At 38.2% G+C, this 21,855-nt stretch overlaps 1 protein-coding gene and 1 pseudogene across 3 annotated transcripts in view; one reads left to right on the forward strand and one right to left on the reverse strand.

The window, feature by feature from the left end:
• LOC101711381 (solute carrier family 5 member 4) overlaps positions 1 to 16,711 on the reverse strand; it is a 37,491-nt gene extending 20,780 nt beyond the window's left edge. For 2 of the 3 annotated variants that reach the window (XM_004843524.2, XM_087198685.1), the window contains exons 1-7: positions 16,564 to 16,711; positions 15,922 to 15,993; positions 13,961 to 14,065; positions 12,035 to 12,094; positions 6,743 to 6,847; positions 1,580 to 1,685; positions 789 to 869 (exon numbers count right to left, since the gene is read on the reverse strand). In XM_004843524.2, coding sequence (XP_004843581.1) covers positions 789 to 869; positions 1,580 to 1,685; positions 6,743 to 6,847; positions 12,035 to 12,094; positions 13,961 to 14,065; positions 15,922 to 15,993; positions 16,564 to 16,698 — 664 coding nt within the window. In that variant the 5' untranslated portion in view covers positions 16,699 to 16,711. The remainder of the gene's footprint in view (positions 1 to 788; positions 870 to 1,579; positions 1,686 to 6,742; positions 6,848 to 12,034; positions 12,095 to 13,960; positions 14,066 to 15,921; positions 15,994 to 16,563) is intronic. The other variant, XM_087198686.1, reaches the window with a different exon arrangement.
• Positions 16,712 to 18,427: 1,716 nt separating this feature from the next.
• LOC101711754 (E3 ubiquitin-protein ligase RNF146 pseudogene) lies at positions 18,428 to 19,483 on the forward strand (annotated as a pseudogene).
• Positions 19,484 to 21,855: the final 2,372 nt, after the last annotated feature.

The following is a 21,855-nucleotide window of genomic DNA, read 5'->3' on the forward strand; positions in this document are numbered from 1 at the left end:
TGCAAGCTGTTAACTAGATTCATCAAATGTTGGCTTGCTGACATGACTTAAGAGAATGAACTTGATAATACAAATAAGTAAGAGTCACTAAGAAAAACTGAACCTATGTTTATGTATTCTAATAGTGGATTAAATAATATATTTTAATAGGTTTCTGTCCCATTAAATTAATATTTAGTTATCTAAAGTTTTCCTATTATTTAATCCTTCATTTCATGAAGGTTCTGTATGAATGAAAGGATTTTGTGTTTTGGATCCAATACACTAATATTTCTGTAAAATTATTAACTGAATGGTATTCATTTTGCCCATTCTGAACACAAGAAAATTAAGGTAAACAAGATAATCTACCTAAGAAGTAATTTCTCATCTTTATAAAAAAGCTAATAAACTTCATGTTCTTAAAGAAAAGTTTTAGATCACAGAATAACTGAATGGAAAATACAGAAATTTCCATGTATGCCATCTCCAAACACACACAGTAGCTGTCTGTCATCATCCCACAACAGAGCGGACATTTGTTATAATCAGTGAAGTAATTTTGATACTTTGTTATCAAGTAAGTTTACATTAGCTTCACTCCTTGTGTTATGCCACTATTTAATGATTTTTTAAAGGAAATAAAATTATTTCCTATTTCCTCAAGCAAGAAAGTAACCAGGCAGACATTTTGATGGTAGGAATTATATAACTGATAGGAAAATGTGACCCAACAGAATGGAAAGGCAGCAGAGAGCAGCCAAATAGAAGCAAGTCCCCAGGGATCTGTGTGCGATATCATCACTTACCAAACACCATGAGAATACAAGAGCCAAGCAACATGATGCCAGCTTGGAGAGTGTCTGTGTAAATCACTGCGGTCAAGCCCCCTGCAGAGAGAAAGAAAAGAATCAGGGCATTTTATCCACGTGTACACATTTATTTGTCTTCAGCTCTGGGTTCTCCTACACTCAAACCATCTAAAAGACTCAAAAGAAGGCTGGGGATTTAGCTCAGTGGCACCGTGCCTGCCTTGCAAAGGCAAGGTCTGGGAGTTTGATCTGAGGTACAAAAAAAAAAAAAAAGACTCAAAAGAAAGTGTATATATCTACTGGTTGAACCACAAACTTGTTTTGTCATATTTATCTCCTTTGTACCTGTGCCTTGCACTGGCACTCCTATTTCCCTCACCTTGTCCTGAGTCTCTTGCAATGAAATTTTATCTGTGTGCGAATGTTAGAATATTAAGTAGAAGAAAGGGTGAAATTTTAATATCATAAAAATTTTCTCAGTCCCCCTTGTTTAGTATAGTTACATGTGCTAAATAATTAATTATGTAGCAAACCCATTTTTGTTTGGAAAATAGCATCTTCATCATTAATTGAATATAAAAAATACTCATTGACTTGTATTTGCTGCAGTGCCATATGTAGAAATATGTATACATAAAATATATGTACATATGAAATATGTGTATATATGAAATATGTGTATATATGAAATATGTATGCATATGAAATATGTATATATGTATGAAAAATATATAAGGATGGGATCAGCAGAGTTCAGCACAACTGAATAAAACATGCAGTGGACTCACCAGTGATGGTATAAACAGCAGTGATAGCCAAGAGGATGAATATCGCCAGGTAGAGGTCCAGTCCCAAAGCTAACTTTATAAATATGGCCCCAGAAAATATGTCTGCCTGAAAAGGGAACAGTTAGGGTGGGAAAGAAACATGTACTTCAGGCCTCTGTTTTCTCTGTTCCAGTATCCACACTCTGCACACCCTTTATTTTCCTAATAGATTCCTACTTATTCTGGAAGACTCTATGTAAATGTTCCCCAAACAAGATCTTCCATAAAGGCTTAAACAGTGATTTTCTCTTTCCTTTCCGTATTCTTTTTTTTTGGTACTGGGGATCGAACTCAGGACTTTGCGCTTTCAAGGAAGGTGATGGAACCACTGAGTTAAATCCCTGGCCCTCCTTTCTGTATTCTTAACAGTTTATTGCTCAATTGCAGCACTTATTAACTGGGGTGATATATCCTGAAAACCTTTTCTATACAATGAGGCTTAGAGAGTCTGAACAATTTTTCATGGGAACAGTTTTGATTGTGGTGGAATGAAAATATATTCATAAAATTAATATTCTTGTTTGCCAATTAGCATTTTTATGATTATATGTGCTTATTTTTATTTTGATATGATTATATACAAGACTGGGTCTCCTGCAATGGGTGAATGGGATAATTTTTTCCCTCTATTCTGGAAAAGCTTAAGCTACCAAGAATTATTTCTACCTTGAAATCTTCAGTGAGCTCACCTTCACCCTTCTCTACTTTCCCAAACTCTCTGTAAGATAGGTGTTGCTTTATAATCTTTTTGAGTCTCATGAAACTGAGGCTCAGGCAATTTGTCCAAGATAACTGAGATACCAAGTGGTAAGCTCAAGATTTGGAATTGTGCAGCGTGACTCCAAAGCTCACACTGTTAAAACATTTTGTTTTACTTCTGTCATGGGATTTTATTTGATAAAATATACCAGGAGCATTTAGAAGTATGGAGAACCGCATAATTTTGGGAAGAGGGTGGTGGTGGTGGTAGCATAGTTTGTGAACCTCCATAAATCTGTACATTAGACAAAAATAAATAACCAACATATCCATGAAATCCATAGGCAAGACATGGGATGTACATTTTATCAAGACCTGAGAAGAAATAGAAAAAATGTATCTGAAAGACCTCAGAATTAGACATAATCAAATATTAAATAAATAGACACTGAGAGGAAGACTGGGCCACTTTTAGATCTTCAGCTGAAACTGGAAGAAGTTTTGCTCTAATGAATAGTGGGTGAGCGTAAAGGGTTCTCTGTAAATTCTTTTTTGTTTTGAAGACAAGAATTTGCTATGGTTCTCAGGCTGACTTTGAATTCATGGGCTCAAGTGATCCTCCTGCCTTAGCCTCTCAAGTAGTCGATGGGACTATGGGCATGTAAAGCTGCACAGGGTTCTTGGTAAGTTCTGAAAGGAGCCAGAATAATGGAGGTCAAATGAACTCTCAAAAATAACTTGCAAAATTCTCTTTCAGAACATGACTCTACACTGAGGAGAAATGTCTAGAAATAGAATCAAAGTTTAGCAAAATTAAAAGCATAATACTTGAATGTACATACATTAGTCTCATGGTGAGGAGGAAAAGAATAATTCACAAATAAGTCCTGATGTTTTGGTTTATTTTTTGTAGCAGTGTGGGTGAGACAATTTTGAAACTATTTTAGATGTATTATAGACTAAACAAAATACACATGTTGATGGCACGGGAATCCACAGTTCTCAACTGTGGAATAAAGAACATATGAATATAGAATTTGGGAAGGCATAAAGTATCCTATAAAGATTAATTGTACTTGGAGGTACAGTGTGATCTCCATTTCTAAAATTTATGTATGTGTATAATTGCAACAGAATACATATATATGCATATATATATATTTCATATTCTTTCCAATTCTATCTGCTGAAAGAGCCAAGAAACAAAGACAACCCAATGAGCACACTTAGGATCCAGATTCTGAACTCTAACAGCCTTCCCCACTTAAAATAGCCAGAACTCCCCTGCCCCCCAAAATGGGTGATTCTAGACATGGGGCATGGTTGGTACAAGATGAGTCTGAAACATTTTGTTTTTCTAGAATTTAAGGAAGTGGTCAACAAAATGATGGAGACATATCACATTATTTATACAGGGGCCAGTCAGAGAACCTTCCATTGAACCCGTCTGATATAACATGAGCATCAAAATAATTGCATAAAATAATGTTATGTAAAACAATGATAAATAGGAATTTATGAGTCCATGTTAATCATTGATAGAGGAGAAGGGAGGATTTTGCCTTCAGTAGCATGCTGAATGATGTCTGGTAACATGGAGTGACTTCAAGAGTTGAAAATTAATTTGGCAGCCATGACAGTAAAGATTAGATTAAGTAAGAATAATCTAGAAATGCTAAATGTAGTGGGAGACTTTGAAGAGGAACAGGATATTGGAGTAAAGTATCTCACCACAGATAGATTATTAGTTACTAGGAAAAATAATTACATAGTGGAGAATTTTCAGAAATACAACTACTATGCAAATTGAAAAGATTGTACTTTAAAAATGTTCACTATTGCCAAAAAAGAATATCACCTATGAAAGTATCACTCATACTCATGCATCTAACTGCATTTATTGTCTCATTCATACTGATTTACATAGAAATGATTATTTAGTCAAAGGATTTTAATTTCTTTTGTTGTCCTACTCAATCATTTACATGTTAAAACACACATCTTCTTATTACAAATTACTTGGCTTTGTGTCTTTTATATAGTAAAATTAAGGGATCATTGATGGTTTTAAAATTATACATAAGTAGCTTATATATTATCAATAACCTTTTTATGGTGGTAAAATACATATGGCACAGAATTTGCCACTGTAACCATTTTAAGTTTATGATTCACCGGCATTAATTAGATTTCTGAAGATGATGCAGTATTTATAATAAAGAGGAATTGCTATGATCTAGGACTTTCTGCAATAGGGACTGTATTGGAACAGTCCTCAATATCTTGATAAGTGCTGTGGACAGGATAGTGTTTTCATCAACATTAATTTCCAGACTTTTAAAGTGCAAAAAACAACAAAAAAAACAACCCCCACAATACCAAAAAAACCAAAACAACAAAAAAAACCACACAAAAAAACAAACAAAAACAAAACAAAACAAAATTTCCAGATTTTAATACTTGCAATATGGTTTTCTAAAAGAATATTAATGTTTTGAAGAAATACAAACCAAATATTTAGGGATTAATGGGTATCATGCCTACAACTTCAATATATGTTATTGAAGGTTGAGAATCTATGTGCAAGATGATCTCTTTCCAATCAGGGTGGAGAAGAATTCTGAAAACTCTTCCATTTTAACTTCTTAGAATTATCTGTTTAATAAATAACTATTGAAGAATCAGAATACACAAACATTCATGTCTAGGATTAATCATTATTAATAGCAATTAAGACATAGCCTTGCATATAAGAATGGACTTTTGCTGTGGCATCTTTCCAGCTGACCAGAGAGCCTGCATGAGAGCTCACATATGGTCTTGGCTTTCTTGCACTATTTTTTCCCTTCTCTCTCAACCAGGAATCCCAACTCTAGAAGGCTTAATTCTGCATGAGGCCTCTTTAACTGCTGCCATTCTGCTTGAGTATGTGTGAATTCTTTTTTATTTTTTTAGTACATGTTTGTGATACATAATGATCACATCCATTGTGGGGAGTTGGTATATGTACATGATACATCTTGATTCTTTTTACTTCCTCTTCCCCTGTCCCCCATCTCTTGGCCCCATTCCCATTTGCAAAAATCCTTCTTCTTTTTACCTATTATTTATCTTTTATTTTACTCTTTCATTTATTTACACTTTAGTTTTCTCATATAAGAAAAACCATACAATATTTAAGCTTGTGTGTCTATTAAATTTGAGTCATTTGTAGGAAAATGGTGCATGTTCTTTAGAACCACAAAAGTGTAGAAGTCAGAGCCAGAGAAGAAGTGGGAGTTTAGCAAGTCCAATCCATTTGTGAAACATGTCAGCACAAAGCCCCCCGACACCAGGAGCTCCTTTGCTTCTTCTAACTTTCCTATCTTGAGGACTGTTTAAGTTATCCCTCTGTGATCACTTCCAATTTCACTTGGCAGGTACCAGACCCTTTTCTCCATCTATATGTACATGTACATGTACTCTATTTGTCCATAAAACACTTCAGCTTGTAAATATATTTGTATATATTATCATAAGTGGCTAACTATTTCATGTATAGGATTTTTATCTCGTTTACATGGTGGACTCCATGTGCTCAGTAATCTTTGTTAGCCTAGCACAAACCATAAGATGCAGTCAGTGCTCATTTGCTTTAGGAAGGTTCACGGACATATCTAAAAACCTGGTTTATTTGCAATAATTTTTCAGTTACACTGTGGAGCAATAGTGAGAGTCAGCTTTTTCTCTCATGAACTTTGAGATATCTGTCTGGACTCTAAACTTGAGGAGATTATTTTATTAGTCACTGATGCATGAGGATAAATGAATTGCTCTTTGTCTTCATGTGCTGCTGAAACTTCAAATTCTTATCTTGTTTCATCACTGAATATCTCCAAGGAATAATTATCTTAACACTTATTTGGGTCACTTGTTTTATAAGGGCAGTTTGATATAGGGTGACCTTGAGAACAGTTAGCATAATAATTGAAACTACTTTCCTTTTGATTCACAGGTATGATAATGAAAAGTGAATGAAAATATAAACCTGGACTGGCTCTATGAAAGAAGACAAAAGTAATCGTAGAGTAGAAAAGGCTGAGGACAAGAGAAATGTTTCTTTACTACTAAGTAGCTATTTCTTGAATGATGGACATTTTGTTCTTTCAGTGCATCTGCTTTTACATGTCCTTAATGCTCTTAGAAGGAGAATTTTAAGTATGGAGGCTCTCATGACTTGGAAGTCTACTACTCTATGAATGGAACATCAATGAAACTCCATTTCTCCCATGGAGTCATTCTGGAGAGACTTTATGGAGTTTAAGACAACCATGTAGTTTGACCTGTTAATTCTGTCAACAGTCAACACATGCCACTCTGATCTTAGCATGCTTATCCCATCATGCAAACTGTTGAAGTTACTCTTCTAGGAGGCACTTAACTCACAGAAGTTCTCAAAACTACACACATGAAGAGGGAGAGGACGGAGAGGTAGACCTGTAGTCGATTCCCACCAAACCTCTTCTTGAGGTATTCTGGCATGGTTACCACCTGCAGAGAAAAATGCCAAGATATGCTTTACCTGAGGGAGTGAGTTAGATCTCCTAGGACTATGTTCTTGCCCTTGCAAGACTGGATTAGTTATGAGGAGAGTGATCTCTCTCTACCTTCCATTTTCACTGCTGGGGCCAAAACGCAAGGTCTTACATGTGCTGGGCAAGTACTGCATGACTGAGCTACATCTTCAGCTTGACAGTGGGCTGTTATAAAGCAAATTTGGTTTCCTCTCTTGCCATGTGACTTCTCTCTTCTGCACATGCCCATGTCACGTGATCCCAGCTGCCACCAGGCCCTCACCAAGCTGGGCAAATGCTGATACTGTACTCTTGAATCTCCAGAACAGTGAGATAAATAGATTTCTTTTCTTAATAAAGTACCCAGAATCAGTTATAGCAACACAAAATGAATTAAGAGCCACTGAGAATTTTCCAGATTCCAGAAAAATATAAGACTTCAGCTTGAGGGGAACATGAGTAAATCCCCAACACTTCACTGTCTGGCTCCTTGGTTTCTGTTTTTTTAAAATTAATTTTATTGATACATTTTAGGTATACAATATATGACATTCATCATTGGAAATTTGCACCTATGCATAATCTCTTATGGTTCTTATTTTTTTACCCATTCCCCTGTCCTTCCTTCAACCCCTCGATTCCTCCCTACTTACAAAGATTTTGTTTCCATTTTTTCATTTTCTCATATTAATTCCATTTCCTTCTTTCCTTTCCTCTAACCCTCCCACTTCCCCTTCCCCTTTGCCCATTTCCTTCCTATTTCACATTGTCTATTATACCTTTTAGTCCGTATTTACACTTTCAGTTTCTCACACCAGAGAAACTATTCGGTATTTACACATGTGTGTCCTATTTATTTAATCTAACAGTATCCCTCAGTGTGCATCCATTTAGCTACAAATGTCTCTAATTTCTCATTTTTTATGGCTGAGTAGTACTCCATTTTATAAAAAACCCCACATTTTCTTTATCCAGTCTCCAGTTGATGGGCATTTGGGCTGTTTCCAAGTTTTAGTTATTACAAATTGTGTTGCTATGAACATAGGTGCACATATATCACTGTGGTATGATTCTTTTAATTCTTTGGGGAAGATCCCCAGCAGGGGAATAGCTGGGTCAAATGGGACTTCCAGTTCTAGTCCTCTCAGATATCTCCATACTGATTTCTACAGTGGTTGCACCAGTCTACACTCCCACCAGTAGGGGAGCAGTGTTCCTCTTTCCCTAAAGCCCCGCCAGCACTTGTTATTGGTTGATTTCATGATAGCAGCCATTCTTTCTGGGGTGAGGTGGAATCTCAGCATTGTTTTCATTTGCATCTCTCGAATGACCAATGATGTTGAACAATTTTTCACATGTTTATTTGCTATTTCTACTTCTTTGTCTGAGAAATGTCTCTTCATTTCAGATGCCCATTTTTGGATTGGGACTTTAAATTTGGGAGGTCTGATTTTTGCAAGTTCTTTATAGATTCTAGAGAGAAGACCTTTGTCTAGGGAACAGCAAGTGAAAATTTTTTCCCACATTGTGAGTTGCCTCTTCACACTGCTGGTGGTTTATTGTGCTGTGCAGAAGCTTTTTAATAAAAACAGATCCCACTTGTTGATTGTTTGTGCTAGTTCACAGGCAACTGAGGTTTTGTTCTTAAAATCTTTTCCTACACCAATGCCTTCAAGACTTCTACCTAGCCTCTCTTCCAGCCAGTTCAGCGTTTCTGTTTTAATATTTAGATCTTTCATCCATTTTGATTTTAGTTTAGTGCATGTTGAGAGATATAGGTCTAGTTTTAATCTTTGGCAAGTTGAAACCCAATTTTTCCAGCACCATTTATTAAAGAGGCTATCTTTCCTCCAGTGAGGGTGTTTGGCTCCTTTGTCAAAGATGAGGTGGCTGAGTGTGTCTGGCGTTGTTTCTGCATCTTCTAATCTGTTCCACTGGTCCTCAGGTCTGTTTCTTTGCTAGTACCATGCTGTTTTTATCACAGTAGTTTTGTAGTATAGTTTCAAGTTGGGGATTGTGATACCCTCTGCCATGTCTCTGTTGTATAGAATTGCTTTTGCTATTCTAGGTCTCTTCTTGTTCCAAATGAATTTTTGGATTGTTTTCTCCAGGTCCATGCGGTATGCTGCTGGGATTTCAATTGGGATTCCATTGAATCTATATAGCAGTTTTGGAAGTATGGCCATTTTCACTATATTAATCCTTCCTACCCAGGAGCAGGGGATGTCTGTCCATTTTCTGATATCATCTTCAATCTCTCTTTTCAGAGTGCCATAGTTTTCAGAGAAGTCTTTGATTTCTTTCGTTAGGATGATTCCTAGGTATTTCAGTTTTTTGGATTCTATTGTGAAAGGAATTGTTTGCCCTATTTCTCTCTCCGTGAGTCTGTTGTTTGTATATAAGAAAGCTATTGAATTTTGTATGTTGACCTTGTATCCAGCTACTCTACTGAATTTTGTTATTAAGTCTAGACGACTTTTCGTGGCGATCTTGGGGTCTTGTATATAGAGTATCATGTCATCTGTAAATAATAACAATTTGACTCCTTCATTTCCTATCTTTACTCATTTTATTTCTTTCTCTTGTCTAATTGCTGTGGCTAATATTTCCAAAACTATATTGAACAGGAGTGGTGATAGTAGACATACTTGTCCTGCTCCTGATTTTAGTGTGAAGGATTTCAGTTTTTGACCATTTAGTATGATATTGGCTGTTGGTTTTTCATAGATGGCTTTTATCAGTTTGAGGTAGAGACCATCTATTCCAATTTTTTGTAGAGTTTTTATCATAAATGCATGTTTGATTTTGTTGAATGCTTTTTCTGCATCAATTGAGATGATCATATGGTTTCTGTCCTTGGCTCTATTGATAGAGTGTAATACACTTATTGATTTGCGTATGTTGAACCATTCCTGTATCCCTGGTTTTGAGTCTGGTTTTGAGAATTGTTTCCATGTCTTCTCATTTCAATGGGTGGGAGGAGAGGGCTGTGTGCTCCTGGCACTTGTGTAGCTCACCTCCTTGTTGCTGGGGGCAGCTCTGCTACTCGGCACTGGTGGCAGTGTTACAGCAGCCAGGAAGGCTCCTCCTCGTCACTGAGGGTGGCTTTGTTCCTCATCGGTGGGGGCAGTGGTACAGCAGCCCAGAAGGCTGGTTCCTTGGTTTCTTGTGAATCTCTCCAACCCCATGTGTGTTGAAAATCTCTGGCCCTAATCTCTACCCTTGTGCTTCAGTCACATTGAACCACTGCAGACAGGTGCTCACAGAGTGCCACAGTCTCTCACCCTGGGCTTTGCATACAGTATTCCCTGTGCTCAGTCACTCATCTCACCTATTTTTCTTGGCTAATACTTGCTCATTTCCTAAGTCTTCACCAGATGACCCTTCCTGAGGGTCACTTACCTGAATGCTCACATTGGATCAAGAGTCCTTCCACTGTCACCTGCATTGGTTCAAGACAGGACTTCCAAATGAGATGACAAATTTTCTGTTCCCTTTCTTCTTGGTGAGGAGGCCATGGCCTTCCATTCACAGAGGCATTCCTGACACTATGCACAGTGATTAGCAATAAGTTGGGTGCTCAAACAATATTTTTGAAGAAAAGAATGCCCCTCTTGATAACTTCAGTGCAGATCTCTCTGCTGACAAACCTGTATATCTCCCTCCCACTGCTTGCTGAACATGTCCACTTTGGTGTCCTACAGGTACCAAATTTTCGGCCAGTTCCAATGTTAACTCACTCACAAGAGTGCTACCTCCTTGTCATACATCATCTGGCTTCCCTCTGCAATCCCAACTAAATAATGGAGGCCTTATGCATCAGGCCTCTGAAATTCAAATCTCATATTTGGTCATAATACTTCTCTTTCCACTGTCATCATGTCTAATTTGCCAGTAAAGTAGTCACCAATAACCAAAAAGCAGCTGTCCTTTCTTTCTGTTTCCTTCCTAGAGCTTCTCACAGGATCACGTGAACTTCTCCTCAAGTCCATTATGCACTATGTTGTCTGAATGCAACTTCCTGAAACATGAATCCAGGTGCGACCTTTGAGTGCCTAAAATACTATATTTCCCATTTCCAGGAGGATATAGGATATACTTTTAAAAGGTAGGATACACAGAAGCCTATCACTATTGAACCTTACATGCACCTGTACGTCCACCTCTACTTTTCACCACTCTTCCCCCATATACTCTCTGTTTTAGCCTTAATATTATTTGACCTCAGATTCAAAGGAAGGAGGATTTTCAGCTTCTATAGATTGAAGATTCAAGTTTTCTATCCACAGAAGTAAGCCTTATCTGTCAAAACTTATATAAGATAATTTGGGGGAGCTTTTTTTGCAACACACAAATGACCTCATTTTCAGGGCTCCTACACCAGGGTTAACTCTGTGATGGTAAGATCACCATTGACTTCTCACCTAGCCACAGCCACATTCTACACTAGGAGATGCTATGGACGAGGACTTTGATTTTTGTCACCTGTAGATTTTTAACAGTAGGTCTGGTAATAGCCAGTTATCCAGGTTTCATGATTGAATTGAAAGAATAAGTGAATATATAAGTGCTTGACATATATACAAAGACTGATAAAAATGTACAGTTAATGTTTAATTTTGAAAATTTATTGCACTAAAAGAAACATTGCATTAACTCCCTCAAAATACTCTCTCTTGCTTTGAATATACTCATCTCACTGTTATTGTCACTTTATGAAGCAGTTCTGGAAGTCCTCTTTCATGAGGGTCTTTACAAAGTATGATAAAAAATATAGTGAATGTTCTCACTGAGTGGCATCCATGGGGAGGCAGGCTTGTGCAAACATTATGGTGTGTCCTCATTTATCTTATTTAACAGATTTGGCACCATGCAGCTTTTGGCTGTTCCCCAAAGTCAGAATGACTATGAAAGGTAAATGTTTTGAATTGATTCAGGACACTGAGGCAGCCATGAAAGCATAACTAAAGACACTCATGGAAGAGGACTTCTTGAATTGCTTTTGAAAGTGGCAGTAACAGATAATTTTGTTTGAAGTGAAGAGGGGAGTTTTCAGGGGGATTAATGCCAATCTGTCTTTTAATGCAATAATATTTTTGGTAATTTAAACATTCATCACATTTTGTATTGGAAAGGTTTTTAAAGAACACCTGTGCATACTCACCCCTGCCTTGATGTAGATGGGGACAAAGAACCACCCTAGAACCAGCAATAGTGGTGAGGCCTACAAGAAAATAAGAACAGAAAGTTAAAGAGGCTTGGCTTGAGGACCTCATTATTTCATGACCTCTGAGTATGAAAAGAAAAAAAAATATACAAAATTTTATTTAGAGCTAGCCCAATTTAGTAATTATGATTCCCTGAAAACTTTATGTTCCTTTCCCCTATTCCTATGATTCAGAATTGACCATTTTCTGGGGCTTAGAATGTGATGAAAGATGTGTGGTAGAAATGATTAAAGCAATCTGAATCTAGAAGGGCTACTGGAAGATCGTAAAAACTTTGCCAAAAGAAGTATATGGATTGAAAGCCATGAGAAAGAAATTTGGAAACAGAAGAATATTCTTTGTGTCATCTAAGTTTTACCAAATATAAAAATAATAACAATGAAATATAGCATTAAAATATAAGTTTTACAAAGGTAGATTACTTATATTATTGAAATGACCACTGAGGTAAGTAAAATAAGCACAGTAATTATTGCTCATATAGGTGGAACATGAGCCTCACAGAAATTGAAGAAGCACACGATCAGAAGTACAAGAGGTACAGCAGCAGAGTTATCTGAAGCCCGATAATCTCACTCATTAGACTATAGGGCATTCTGTCCATGCCTCTGGAGGCTGGCTTCATTTTAGAGTCCATGGTCCTGCCAAACAAATCTCTAGCAGTAAGGCTTGTCTGGAGGCTGAATGTATACTGGCACTACTGAAATAAAAGCAAAGAATGAACTTCAACACAGAAAGGCCAAAGACCTCCAACACTAGGATAGGCAAAGACATTTGTGCATGAAAGTCACTTCTGGAGACCATCCAGAAATAGTTTGTTTAAAACTTCATGATGAACCAACTTTCTTTCACGTAAGCTTCTTCCTCTCACCAACTTGCCCATACCACATATACATGAAACACTAGAAAGGATAAGAGAAAGGAACAGAAAATCTCAGACTATTCAAGAACTATGGCATGTTCATCACATGCCTACTCATGTGCTAGATACAAGGTAGTATGAGTAAAAGAGAGGATGTGGGGCCTGTCCTTAAAGTATTTAGGGTCTGATTAAGTGAACACAAGTTCTACTGGTGAAATAATAAAACAATTATAAGTCCCATCGCAGGCTTGTAAATTCTAGTTACTATAAAATAATTTACTCCTCATTCTTCTGCCACTTCTCTCATCAGGTCTCACTTGGGTAATTTCTATTCATTCACTTGGGATCAGCACCAGGAATCTTCCTTGACATATGCTAGGCCTGACCCATCATCTCTGATGGAGTCCCCCATGAAATCCCTCAATACCCAGTGAGTGCCTTTTGCACTTTCTTAGCCTGCAGAGAGTGTCTGTTGTCTACCAACTAGAATCTGAGCTTCTCAAAAAAAGAAGCCTGGCTTTTTCTTTTTAAAAATTATTCACGGGCCGGGGATTTAGCTGAGTGGTTTCGCCACCTGCTGTGCAAGCGCAAGGACACAAGTTTGATCCCCGGTACCAAAAAAAAAAAAAAAAAAAAGAAAAGAGAAAGAAACATATAAAAATTCTTCACTTCTAGTTCAGGGCTGGGTAAAATGTTGCACCTCAGAGAAGAGACAAAAGCGAGGGCCCCAATGGTCAAAGAGGTCAAGTGAAAGTAGAGATCGAATCAAATGACATTCCCAGTAGGAATAACTACACGAGAAAAAGCTCAGGTGTGAGTCATAATATGACTGAAATGGCCCAGGCAGAATGGGTCTGCAGAGGTGCTGATGGTCAAAGAGTGGATGAGGAGAAAGGAAAATAAAAATCAAACCAAAGAGGACTCTAAGAAATACAGACTCTAAGAAAAACATGGGGTATGGTTTCATTAAACTGTTTGGATATGGGTTTGATTTACTTACATGAGATTCAAATGCTACAACAGCAATTCCTGAAGCTGCTCCTGTTCCAGCCAGTCCCACAAAGTGACCACTGCCAATATTACTGGCAAAGAGGGATGCACCCATCTGGAATGCAGGAGGAAAGACTATGGTTAGAGTGAAGAGATGCAAATCAGAATTCAGCAAATAGATATTGCAGTTATCTAATCAGTACTTGTTAGAGCAGGAACCAGCAAACTGTGGTTCATGGATTAAATTTATCCTGTCACCAGTTTTTGAGTGGCACATAAGCCAAGGATATATGTTTGTTTTTGAATGGTTAAAAAAATCTAAAGAATGACAATATTTTGGAAAACATAAAAGTAAGAAATGAAATAAATGAAATGTAAATGTTAGAGTCCATAAATAGTTACAGTTTTATTGGAATACAGCCATGCTCTTGGTTTAATATGCTGACTGTGTGTAGTTTTGTGTTACAGTAGGAGGATTTTGTGGTTCCGATAACCTCAACAGTCCGTAAACTGTAAAATACTTACATATTTGCCTTTTACAGAAAAAGTTTTGCTGTACCTTGCATTGGTATACATATTTTCCTACAAGCTTCGAGTTGAGCCCATCTTTGGCTCCAAACTCCTAGACTTCCTATCAACCCTTCCTTCCTTTTTTTTTTTTTTTTTTTGGTACCAGGGATCAAACTCACGATCTTGCACTTGCAAGGCAGGTGTGGTGCTACTGAGCTAAATCCTCAGCCAGCCCTTCCCTCTTGAATCAGCAACAAAGAACCCAAAGCTGGGTAGGAGGGAATTCTTCTCTATGTACCTAGTGATGGGACCCTGTTCCTATTAATCTTCCTTTTTACCACCTTGTCTGCTATTCTTAAGACTCTAAGAGAAAGAAAGTTCTCTTGAATACACACAGTTCTGACAGAATAGAATTGGTATTAGACCTTGAAGTGTTTCTTCTATCTTTTTTAGCCTTCTGTAAAATCACTTTCTATTCAAATATTTGAGGCCAGAGAGGGGATTGAGTTTGTGGCTTTGAGTGTGGCTGAGGCTTGTTTGTTTCACAAAACAGCACTTAGAGGGAAATTTCTGAATTGTTGCTTCAAATCAAATTCCATTTTTTGAGCTTGCAGTCGGTCTGTTCCAATCACCCTGGCCAGGTCATTTCTCAACCCCCATTTCTTTTCATACCATTTAGATGAACTAGAAAATCTGAATAAAGCATTTACTGAGGGCCCTCTGTACACCCAACTCAATTCTAACACTCTCTCGAGGTTCATAGAGGAAGATGGAGTCTAAACTGCAATGGAAATCTGGCCAAAGAGGCCACATATCAAAATTCAGAAAAGAGAATACCCACTAGTCAACTGATTTTTCATGTATTCACTCAAGTTGTTTTAAAAATAAATAGTGTATATTTACAAAATAAAAAGAGTCAAAGAGGCATCACTATTAACATTACACAGGTAGGCTGGGATTTAGCTCAGTGGTGCTGGGCCTGCCTCACAAGCTCAAGGTTTTGAGTTCGATCTCCAGTATTGGAAAAAAAATTACAGGGAACATGACTCACTATCTGTAAGTGCACAGAGAATAAGAACTAGACAGACATTCAGAGTGGGCTGGTGTGATCCTGGAGCAGGTGGGGCATTGAAGAAGGAGAGTAGAGAGGGTGGGTAACCCAGACTAAAGGAGCAGCATTAGCACAGGGTTGGGAGCAAAGATGGAACGTGTGTATCTAGTAAGAAGCCATGCAGAAGATTCTTGATGATGATCAAGGGAAAAGAATGCAAGTAGAGCTGAACTGAGGGTCCTCAAATGGAAGACGAACCCTGTTCTCAATTGATAACATTATAATTTTTCTGAATTATAGGTCATGAAGTCATGAAGTTGGGGATTTAGGAAAAGAGCTACCAGAAAGTGAGTATTCACACGTAAAATCACACACGCAGGAAATTTATCTATAGGAAATGTCCTACTTACTGCCCACCAGGCCATTTCTCGACCAGCCAGGAAGAAACCTCCAATTGTGCCTCGGTTGGTCCTCAGCATTGCCTGAGCAAAAAGAAAGACATATGAAACTCAAATAACAGCTTCATTCAAGATTTCCAAGATTCCTCAGCAGCCCTGGCCAAACGTTGAATTTTTGGCTTTTTTTTGGCTACTCCTATAGAGAGACATGTTTTCCTAGAAACTGTGGTACAGCATCAAATTTTAATGGACTTGGAAATCATAGTTTTATAAAAATTCAGAGCTGGAAGGACTTCAAGAAATCCTACAACATAAATAATTTAAATGTCCAAATCACCGAGTCAGAAAGTAAGCAAATGGTAAAGGAAAATAAATGAAATGTGATAATAAAAATAAGATCAGTGTTGTTCATTATGTTCAGTGCTAAAGATGAGAAAAAGAACTTTTTCTTTTCAAACGATGGGGTTGTTAGGAGAACAAATTCACTCATAACAAGCATTATTTATGTAACACAGAAGGAAATGATTCATAAAGAAAGACAATGATATCCGTGAAAGCTGTTAATGTTAAGTTTGTCAGGCCACACCTCCCACCCTAAGATACTTTCCCCCAGCCATGATCCCCTCCCTGAAAGCCAACTGGGTTCTCACATACCCACAGCCCAACAGCTGTCACCACCACAAAATAGATGACAATGACAGAGATGTCAGCAGGATTTTGGATGCGCTCTGACAGTGCAGGCAGCTCTGGGGTTCCAGCTGTGGTGCTGGGGCGTACTGTGCTGGCCATGGCTGCAGGTGGTGCAGACTCTATCCCAAGGATAGCCCTATTTTTATGTAAGTGCTGGGTTAATGATCAGCCTCTGGTAGGTGGGGAGAGATAGCAGAGCTACCTTCTATGCATAGGGACCTTTAAACCTCTTCTCTTAATCCAGGCTCTGAAACCCTGGCCTCCCAGTGTTCAGCATTGGCCTTAGTAGAGTGTGTGAATGAGAGAGAGAGAGAGAGAGAGAGAGAGAGAGAGAGAGAGAGAGAGAGAGAGAGAGAGAGAGAGAGAACCGACCAGAGATGGTGCGAGAATTAGAGGTAGAAAGTGGAGGAAAGAGAAGATATTTGAGATTTGACAAAGCCAGGGAGAGATAAAGGGAAACAAGCTGGGGAAATGTAGGACTGAGTATGGATCTCAGGGCTAGAAAGCTTGACTAACATGTACAAGACACTGGGCTCAATTCCCAGTACCATAAAAACAGATAAAGAAGAGGAGAAGTACAAAGATGAAGGGGCTGGGTGACAGTGTTAGGTGAGACAGAAAGAGGTAGTTCATTATAAGACAGCAAAGATTCTCTGCCCAAAATTATGTCTCTTGAGAGAAAAGTTAATTATACATTTCATGAGCTCCAAATACCCACAGTTCTTTAGCACAAATAATCTGAGTGGATTTACACCACATCTCAGGACTCGGACAGCTCTAGCAAGAAACAAAAGCAGCTCTCTAAGTGCTGACCATGGAGAGATGATGGCAGGGCTATAGAGAGGACTGGGCCAGAGATTTTTTTAAATGTAGTATAAGTAGATATTAATAAAGAAAATATAAAAATCCCTCATTACTTCTATTAAAAAATAAGAACTTCAGAACAAAATAATTAGAGAAAACAGTTAATACACTGTGTATTGTGATCTTTAAAAAATGATCAAAAAGGGGCCGCCATTCCACTGCTCCCAGGGCAGAGGAGGTGAGCCAATCCCAGCACTAAGGAGGAGGGTCCCCAGCCACCATTCCACTGCTACCAGGGCAGAGGAGGTGAGCTAATCCCAGCACCCAGGAGGCTCCCTGGCTGCCATTCCACCACTCCCAGGGCAGAGGAGGTGAGCTGCATGGGCACCAGCAGCACCCCCCACACCCCATGGAAATGAGAAGACATGTAAACAAGTCTCAAAAACAGACTTCCAGATCACCTACAGCAACCCCAAAGGGAAACAAGATGGAACAATCTGATACTCAACCACCTGGACTCCTTGAACTGTCAACAAAAGAGGATCTGGGAAAAATGAAATCAGAAATAATTTCTCAGATAACAGCAGAGATTTTGCCCATAGTGCAAGACATGATTAATGAATCTAGAGAGGACACAGATAAAAAAATAGAGGATCTGAGGAACATGATAGAACCCCAACATAGGAAACAAATTGAATCCATAAAACAGGTACAAACAGATTTCCAGGAGATTAAAAACTCCATTGAAAGTCTACACAGGAGAATGAACCAATGTGAGGACAGAATTTCAGATATAGAAGATAAGATTGCAGTGGCCCTGCCCCCAAGTGCCTGGGTCATGTGACAGGCGCGCACTTCCCCGTTGGCTGCAGACTGCGAGGCCGAGGAGAAAAGGCTGCGCTGCCCACTGCTGAGGCTGAGCACAGAGAATGAACCAGCAGTGGAAGAAAAATGCTGCCAGCTAGCTGCTATTAAAGAAGATGCTTTCTCTTTGTGGGGAGCACGTGTGAGATCTGCAACACAAATGATAGCTGGCTGTGGTGAAATCGATCACTAAATAAACATGCTTCCTATGAACAGGAAAGCAAACGAGTTCTGTTCTAATGCCGTACCTTCTCTGACCTTTCCTGAATGTGCCATTTGTCTGCAAACATGTGTTCACCAAGTCAGTCTGCCCTGTAAACATGTTTCCTGCTATCTGTGTGTAAAGGGAGATTCATGGCTTGGAAAGTGATGTGCCTTTTGTCATCAAGAAGCTCCTGAGAATTTCCTTGACAAGCCAACCTTGTTGCCAGAACTCAAGGCTGCATGTAGAGGGAATGGCGAATACGCATGGTATTATGAAGGGAGAAATGGGTGGTGGCAGTCTGATGAGTGCACTAGTAGAGAGCTGAAAGACGCTTTTTCCAAAGGTAAAAAGAACACTGAAATGTTAATTGCTGGGTTTCTGTATGTTGCTGCTCTTGAAGATATGGTTCAATATAGGAGAAACGAACATGGATGTCACAGGAAGATTAAGCGAGATATAATAGATATACCAAAGAAGGGAGTAGCTGGACTTAGGCTGGACTGTGATGCAAATTCTGTAAACCTAGCAAGAGAGAGCTCTGCTGATGGTGTGGACAGCATGTCAGCACAGAGCGGAATGTCTGTCCAGCCTCCAGTGTCGTCTGCTGTGAGGCCCCTGACATCAGTGGATGGGCAGTTGACCACCCCTGCCACACCATCCCCTGATGCAGGCACTTCTCTGGAAGACTCTTTCACTCATTTGCAACTGAGTGGAGACAGCACAAATGAGAGGAGTCACAGGGGAGAAGGAGAAGAAGACCATGAATCCCTGTCTTCAGGCAGGGCACCAGACACCTCCATTGAAGAAACTGAGTCAGATCCCAGTAGTGATAGTGATGATGTATCTGCAGTCATTGCACAGCATTCCTTGATCCAACAGAGACTACTGGTGTCCAATGCAAACCAGACAGTAGCTGATTGATCAGGAACTGACCGGTCAGCAGCAGGGGGTGGAACAGTGAGCATCAGATCCAGAAAACCTGATGGGCAGTGCATAGTAACAGAAGTTTAAGCTCCATGCGCAAGGTTGGATGGTTATCTGTAAATTTCTGCCCACATAACATTATACTCATGCCTAGTAGTTCATTTTGGGAGATGAGTGGGAATGGGTCTGGGAAGGATAAATCTGAAAAACTAAATGCCTAACATGCCTCTGTTGAAAAATAATTATTAAATGTAAGAAACTTGGTTAATAGTTGAGAACTGTTTAGTAATAACCCAGTTTTCTTGACATCTGCTCTCTTTACAGTTTTTTAAAAAAAATTCTTTAGTTCTTTTGGCCAGTGTGTGTATATTATCTGTGCATTAATGGTCCTCACTTGACTGGCATTGTCATTTTTCTGCATGGATTGGCATAAAAGTATTACTAAAATTTGGCACCTGTGAGATGTTGGTATCATTATGAGCAGGAAGCTTAATGTAACGTGGAGATAGATGTGAATTTAGTTTAAAAATAGATGAGTAAGACCAATTTTATAGTAAAGTTATTGAAATGGAAATGTAAAGAAAACAGCTAATAACTTTTGATTCAGAATCTTTGTAACACACTTCATGGTGTTCCTTCCCACACGCTTTGCTGTCCAGCCCTTGTAGTTTGAGGTTTCTCTTGTTTGCATTTTTCTTTTGGATTAAAAAATTTATAATTTAATAAATAATAGTTTCTTAAAAAAGAATGTAAGACTGCAATTAGTGACCAGGAAGAGAAAAATTGCTGTAAAATTGTAAAGGGCCATGAGAAATCAATCCAGCAGCTGCTAGATGATGCAAAGAAGAATAACATCAGACTGATTGGAGTCAATGAGGAAGCACGAGAGAGTGCAGATGACATAAAAAACTGTTCACAGAAGGGACAGCAGAAAACTTCCCCAGCAGGGGAAAAGAATTTGACATACAGATAAGTGAGGTATATAGAACTCCAGCTAGCCTTGATCAAAAAAAATCTACACATAGGCATATAATAGGATTCCAGAAACCCAACAGAAGAACAAAATTCTACAAGCAGTGAGAGAAAAGAAACAAATCACATACAAAGGAAAGCCCGTCAGAATCACAGCAGACCTCTCAACACAAACCCTCAAGGCAAGAAGAGCTTGGAGTGATGTATTCAAAGCCCTAAAGGAAAACAGCCTCCAACCCAGATGGATGTACCCTGCAAAACTATCTTTCAAAATTGATGGAAAAATAAGATACTTTCACGATAAAGAGCACCTTAGGAACTTCATGAATACCAAACCGGCACTCCAAAAAATTTTAGACAATATCCTAGGAAAAGACAATGAAGATCACAACGACAGGAAGCCCAGCAGAATGAATCCATTGGGTGTGACAAATTAAACGCAAAGGGGGAGAATCCAGCAAAAAGAAAAAGTCATGACAAGGCTTTTAAAACTTTTAACTTCATCTCCCTAATGAGTGTACAATTCAATCTTGTTATTGTACTGATTAGCATTTTTCTGATTCTAGTGTTGCACACCTTTCCTTGTGCTATACTGGCTATTTATCATCTTCTTGTGTCTATTATTTTAATTGGATTGTCTATTAATGAGCTGTAAGAGTTCTTTATATATTCTGGTCATAGGTTATATGCATTGTAAATATGGTCTGTTTAAGGACTATTTTTTCATTTTAATGATGTCATTTAAAATTCTAAATTTTAATGGAATCTCATTTATCAATTTTTTCTTTTATACATCATGTTTTTTGTATCCTAGGAAGTTCTTGCCTACCCTAAATTCACAAACATTTTCCCTTATAATTTCTTCTCAAAGATTTATAGTTTTAGTCTTTCATATTTAGGTTTATAGATCCTTTCAAGTTATTTTTACGTATGGAAATAAAGGGTTGAGGTTAATTTTTTATATACACATACCAGGTGTTCTAGTGCCACTTGCTGAAACACTGTCTTTTCCTCTGCTCTTGAACTGAGTTTATATTCTATAAAATGTTAATGTTAAATAATCTTTCAGAACTCAGTGGACCATATATGTGTGGTTCTATTTGTAGATTCTGTTTTATTCCAATGATCTATATGTCTTTCCTTACTCCAACACTGCCTTGATTACTGTAGCTTTAGAGGAATTCTTAAAATTAGGTACTAGACGTCTTCCAACACTGTTTATTTTCTTTTTCTTTTTTCTTTTCTAGGTCCCTTGTACTCCTACATAACTTTTAAATTTCAATATCCAATTTTTCATTTATAGCAAGTATACACAGACCTGAATTTTCACATATACCTTGTGTTTTCTAATCCTGCTAAATTCACATACAAGTTCTAGGGGCTTCTAGAGAGTTCTTAGATGGTCATTTCATCTACATATAAAGATTTTATTTCTACATTGCCAATCCTATGTTATTTGTTTCTTTTTATTGCCAGACTATTTTGGT

Source organism: Heterocephalus glaber, unplaced genomic scaffold (genome assembly GCF_053883595.1).
Source record: "Heterocephalus glaber isolate CG9 unplaced genomic scaffold, H.glaber_assembly_v1.0 deba00001687, whole genome shotgun sequence".
NCBI classification, from domain to species: Eukaryota; Metazoa; Chordata; class Mammalia; order Rodentia; family Bathyergidae; genus Heterocephalus; species Heterocephalus glaber.